At 35.5% G+C, this 6121-nt stretch overlaps 1 protein-coding gene across 1 annotated transcript in view; it reads left to right on the top strand.

Annotated features, from left to right (window-relative positions):
- The first annotated feature begins 1212 nt into the window (after positions 1-1212).
- The window catches only part of LOC107581977 (glutaredoxin domain-containing cysteine-rich protein 2-like), a 52226-nt gene continuing 47317 nt past the window's right edge, over positions 1213-6121 (top strand). The window contains exons 1-3 of the mRNA XM_016267673.1: positions 1213-1314; positions 1439-1646; positions 5005-5141. Coding sequence (XP_016123159.1) covers positions 1469-1646; positions 5005-5141 — 315 coding nt within the window. The 5' untranslated portion in view covers positions 1213-1314; positions 1439-1468. The remainder of the gene's footprint in view (positions 1315-1438; positions 1647-5004; positions 5142-6121) is intronic.

Genomic DNA, 6121 nt, shown 5'->3' with positions numbered 1-6121 from the left:
AAAAAAAAAAAAAAAAAAAAAAAAAAATATATATATATATATACTACTTTAAACTTTTTTTTATTATTGTAATATTTCACAATATTAATGTTTTAGTGTATTTTTTAATGATAAATAACTAGTGGCTACTTCAATAAAACCATATTTGATGATCACTAATCTGATAGTCTCCCAATATCTTTGGTTGAGGTAAGAAAATACTAATTTTCTTTAAGTCATGTTAAAAAAAACTAAATTCAGACACGCATAGCACTGAAAATGTGCCATCTAGGAAGCGCTATGAGGGATATAACTATTTTCCAGCCAAGCAGGCCGTAGCAGATATGTAGACGGCTCATTTTTACAGTCAGATGCGAGTGGAGATGAGATCAGCCACAAAGAAACGCATTCAGATGGGCGCTTGCATGCATTTGTACAGACTTGGGTGGCAAACATATAAGCGAGCCGTTCTACATATGACAGCTACATGCAATGCTTCATTAGTGAATGTGACCCAGTTCGATGTGCGTTAGCTGTGGTGCAGAAGGAAGTGATGCGAGACATTAACCTCAAGAGAACGTGCAATTCTGCATTGTAACATCACACAGGCTGCATCGCTGGTAAGCTCTTGTTGCATATTTGAGGTGTCATTTGCAAGCTTTTGTTTAATATTGTTGTGTGTGTGTGAATTGTACAAACCAGTGGGATACATGTAAGTAGGCCAGCAGTCCCAAAAATGCTTGATTGTATGTTGTATAATTGTATTTGAGAGGAATTCTGAATTATATCTGCTGTTGTGTGTGATACATTTCTGTTTGTGACTATTTGAATGCACTTGAGAGGTGTGTGTGTGTGTATGAAGGCTTATCAGCTCACAGCAGCTTTCTGTCAGGGCTTCTTGGCCAAGCGGCTATCAGAAAGAACACACCACTGTCACCATAGGAAACTCACCCCTGTCTGTTGTCATCGTGAGGGATTGTTCTGAGCCACTTTGACATTCACCATGTAAGTGTTCATCTCAGTGTGCATTTCATGTGTTTAATGTCACAGTACTTTCAAAGCTTCCAGGGACTTCCGTTTTACTCACCTTTTTAAAGGATTGTACGTCTGTGTTTTTGTTCTGAAGCTGCGTTTTGCACATCACCTTCAAAACCAAATGGACGGTTCTGGTGGAAAAGATGTGTGTATGAAGGCTTATCAGCTCACAGCAGCTTTCTGTCAGGGCTTCTTGGCCAAGCGGCTATCAGAAAGAACACACCACTGTCACCATAGGAAACTCACCCCTGTCTGTTGTCATCGTGAGGGATTGTTCTGAGCCACTTTGACATTCACCATGTAAGTGTTCATCTCATTAGTGTGCATTTCATTTGTTTAATGTCACAGTACTTTCAAAGCTTCCAGGGACTTCCGTTTTACTCACCTTTTTAAAGGATTGTACGTCTGTGTTTTTGTTCTGAAGCTGCGTTTTGCACATCACCTTCAAAACCAAATGGACGGTTCTGGTGGAAAAGATGTTGAAGCAAAACCAACAGGTAATGAGAAGATGGAACTTCCTGTTCTGACTCAACCTGGCCTCGGAGTGACCACGACAACGGTGACCACTATCACTCAAACAGGAGGAGACTGGAGCACAGGACTGTTTGACGTGTGCGCTGACACCAGCACATGTAAGAGGAAGTGCTTGAGAGCCATTATGAGATCTAAAGTCTTATGAGTTTAAAGTGAATGCTTCAAGAAACAAAGTTGCAAATACAACATTTAAACTCCCTTTTCAAAATATGAAGTCGCATTGTGGCGTATAAAGCAACCTTTAGAGGTTTACAATCGAAAATTGGGAGAGATACAGTATAAGGTTGCAGTTGTGAGAACCGGGGACTTTGTGAGATATAAAGTCACAACTATGAAAAAAGTCGCAACTGCAAGACAAACTCAATTGGCAATATATGAAGTCGCATTGTGTAATTTTGAAGTCCGAATTGGGAGAAATAAGTTTGCAATTACGAGAATCACAAGTCACAATTAAGAAAACCAGTCACATTGAGAGTTAAGAAGTCGCAACTGCAAGACTTCAAACTCAAATTGTGACACGTATGAAGTAACATTGTGAGATATAAGGTAAAAATCGGAATAGATTTAGGATTATTTTCATAATTTGCAATTATGTAAAAAAGCCACATTGCGAGATCTAAAGCAATATTGTCAGTCGCAGCTGCAAGACTTAAAGGGCCAGATTTACTAAACGGGCAAATTAGCATAAGAGCACAATTCAATAAAAGCGGCGATGGGACGGGAACATTTTGCGTGTGATTTACCGACAATGCGCACAGTAAAGAACACAGACGCAGCACGGATCACGATGACCAGCGCAATCTACCAAGAGTAGCGCAAATTACCGCCTGCTTTAAGACATGCTTTTTTTTGCCGTTTGGAGATATAAAGTCAAACTGGCAGAGACCTAAGTTCGCAATCGTGAGAAACAGTCGCATTGTGAGATATAAAGTCGCAACTATGAGCAACAGAGCCTCAACTGACTTAAAAGACTTAAACTCACTTTGCAGGAAATGAAGTCAGATTTTTAGATTCAAAGTCAAAATTGGGAGAGCTCCAAGTTCGCAATTGCGAGAAACAAAGTCACAGTTGAAAGATATAAAGTTGCAATAAAAAAAAGTCAAGTTAGAAGAGATTTAGGTTTGCAGTTATGAAAAACCGTCACATTGTGAGATTTTTATTGTCAGTCGCAACTACAAGACTTAAAGTCGTTTAGGAGTTAAAATTGTATTGACTTGAATTAACATTCTGAGATATAAAGTCAAAACAGAGAGAGTCCTAAGTATGCTCAGAAAAAAAAAAACAGACTTCCATAATTTTTAAGACCGTAATTCGACCAATAATTTGACTTTGCCTTGTTTCAGTTTTGGTAATGGAGAAAACTATTTTTATTGTCAGTCGCAACTACAAGACTTAAAGTCGTTTAGGAGTTAAAATTGTATTGACTTGAATTAACATTCTGAGATATAAAGTCAAAACAGAGAGAGTCCTAAGTATGCTCAGGAAAAAAAAAAACAGACTTCCATAATTTTTAAGACCGTAATTCGACCAATAATTTGACTTTGCCTTGTTTCAGTTTTGGTAATGGAGAAAACAACTTTTTTTCTATTTCAAAATAATGAAACTGGCCCGGAACTCCAGTGGGACACAATTTGGTCTAATATATTTATAGCCTCTGAAAATCTAACGCAGCAGCTTATTCATCGTAAGTCTGTCCATGAAGCCTCTGCCTCTCTATACCAGTAATTGAGATTGAACTTTATTGACAAATTGCACACAGAATTCCATAGCTGTATATCTTTATCTTTTGGGACCAAGATGGGCCCTTGCCATCACATTTTGGTCTTGTGTAAAAATATAGAAAACAAATTCCTGAGTATAAAACTCATTATGCTCACACTTTATTTTGGGGTTGAATTCTTACTATTATTATTTTTTATTTTTTTACCTGATTTGCTGCTTATTAATAGTTAGTAAGGTAGTTGTTAAGTTTTGGTATGAGGTAGGATTAAGGTATCTAAAATGGTTATGCAGAATAAGGCATTAATATGTACGAATAAACCGTCAATATGCTAGTAAATGCATGCTAATAAGCAACTAGTTAATACTGAGAATTGGTCCCTAAATGGAAGTGTTTCCCTTATTATTTTATTACATTTCTTGATTACATTATTAATTATAAAATGTGTCCTTAAATACTTTGATTTTGTATTGTATTACTGTAGTTTGTCACTATGACTAAAATTGTCCAAAATAATACAGAGTATCCTGCTTCCTCGGATGAAATACTTTACAAATCACATAAATTACTTAACCACATAAATTACGTACAAATCTTTTTTTTTTAAATGTATTACAGCTATATAGTGGCTTAATACTCCACCATGTATTACTATTCATTATAAGCATAAAGCAATTACGGTTGTTTTCCTAATCCAGTGATTGTGTGCCATTACACAGTCATTAAAAGTTAATGACATTCCTTAAAGGGTTATTCAGCCAAAAATGCTGTCATTAATTACTCACCCTTGTGTTGTTTGAAACCCGTAAGGCCTTCGTTCATATTCGGAACACAATTTAAGATATTTTTGATCAAATCTGAGGGCTATCTGACCCTCCCATAGACAGCAAGGTAACTACCACGTTCAAGGTCCAGAAAAGTACCAAGATGATCGACAGAGTATTCCGTGTGACATCAGTGGTTCAACTGTAAAGGACTACTTTGTCGATCATCTTGGTACTTTTCTGGACCTTGAACGTGGTAGTTACCTTGCTGTCTATGTAGTCTGTGTGACATCAGTGGTTCACCTGTAAAGTTACGAAGCTACAAGAATACTGTTTTGGGCAAAGAAAACATAAATAACGACTTTATTCCACATTTTCACCGCCATACGCTCGCGTCATGATACTGTCGTGAACGCGTGTCCACAAGTGACACAGTAGAGACGAAAATGTGGAATAAAGTCGTTATTTATGTTTTCTTTGCCCAAAACAGTATTCTTGTAGCTTCGTAACTTTACAGGTGAACCACTGATGTCACACAGACTACTTTGTCGATCATCTTGGTACTTTTCTGGACCTTGAACGTGGTAGTTACCTTGCTGTCTATGGGAGGGTCAGAGAGCCCTCAGATTTCATCAAAAATATCTTAATTTGTGTTCTGAAGATGAACGAAGGTCTTACGGGTTTGGAACAACACGAGGGTGAGTAATTAATGACAGAATTTTCATTTTTGGGTGAACTAATCCTTTAATGATTATAAATTGTTAACGATTTTCCATTAATTTAAAGTAAATCTGGGCATTAAACAAAATTCAGCTTTTTCCAAGGACATTGATTTATCTTTCAAAGCCATATTTATCAGAATTGAATCCTTTTTTTTTTTTTTTTTGCAGTAGGTGTTAAATTAATTACAGATAAGCTCATGCTACAGATCCCAACCCGTGTTTCATAGCATCTCTCTCCTCTTCTGTGCAGTTCTGATGGGTGCGTTTGTGCCGTGCTGTTTGGACCTGAGTCTGGCCCATCAGTATGGGGAATGCATGTGTCTGCCTCTGCTGCCTGGCTCCACATTTGCCATGAGGGCGGGCATTCGAGAGCGCTTTAAAATCAGGGTAAGGATTCAGCAGTAATTGGGAAAAAAAAAAAAAAAGTGTTTTAGTGCTGGATATTTGCAAGTGTCTTTTTGCAGTTTCAGTTCAATCTAAAATGTTACAGAAAAAAAGTGCTAGTTTACTACTACCAAAATTAGCAGGATTCTGAAATTGATTTGATCTGTTTAGTGTGCACTTTTAGTGTTTTTTTTTTAAACACTAATGTATGCACTCTAATGCACTCACTAATGTATGTAACACATTTTATGCCAGAATGTCAGTCATGCATGTCCTCATTCGTCATCATTTTACTTTTATTATAATTAATATGCCATGCTTTCACTGCCTATGGAGTTATTATTTATATATTTATATAAATGCTTTAAGGCAAAATTTGTCCCTACACATTCTGTTCAACTTTATGCTATGACATTTCTCCCTTTAAAAATGTTTATATATTTAATTTCATATTTAATACAGTATATAAAATAATATAATAGTGATACTTTTTACAGAAATCCTTGTTTGTAGACATTGACCAAGAATAATGTGACATGTAGTATGTAGTATCATTGATATACTATTATAGTTTTCGTTAATATTTTTAGTTTTCACTTTGATTTTAGAAATTGCGTGTGTGTTTTAAATATGTAATAAAGTTTGTATTATTTATTATTATTATTATTATTTTAGTTTTTGTTGTAGTTTTTTTTTTAGTACTTCAAGTTAAACAGAAATTAGAAATGTTTCCTTGGCAACTAGCTGAAATAAGATTTTTTTTTTTTTTTTATAGTTTATTTCAGTTAAAGTTTAGTGATTCAAGTAACATTTGTTTGTTTGTTTATTTAAAAGTTTTAGTTAATGATAACCCTGTGTGGTATCAAGTAGCAATATTTAATAGTTAAGACTATTAATATTTGCATTTTTGCACTGACCTTCATCCTCATAAGAAAATGTTTTAATAAAAACGTATGTATGTATGTATGTATGTATGTATGTAT

The sequence above is a fragment of the Sinocyclocheilus grahami genome, unplaced genomic scaffold, assembly GCF_001515645.1.
Source record: "Sinocyclocheilus grahami isolate Dianchi unplaced genomic scaffold, SAMN03320097.WGS_v1.1 scaffold39.1, whole genome shotgun sequence".
NCBI classification, from domain to species: domain Eukaryota; kingdom Metazoa; phylum Chordata; class Actinopteri; order Cypriniformes; family Cyprinidae; genus Sinocyclocheilus; species Sinocyclocheilus grahami.
This window is presented reverse-complemented; position numbering and strand designations above follow the sequence as displayed.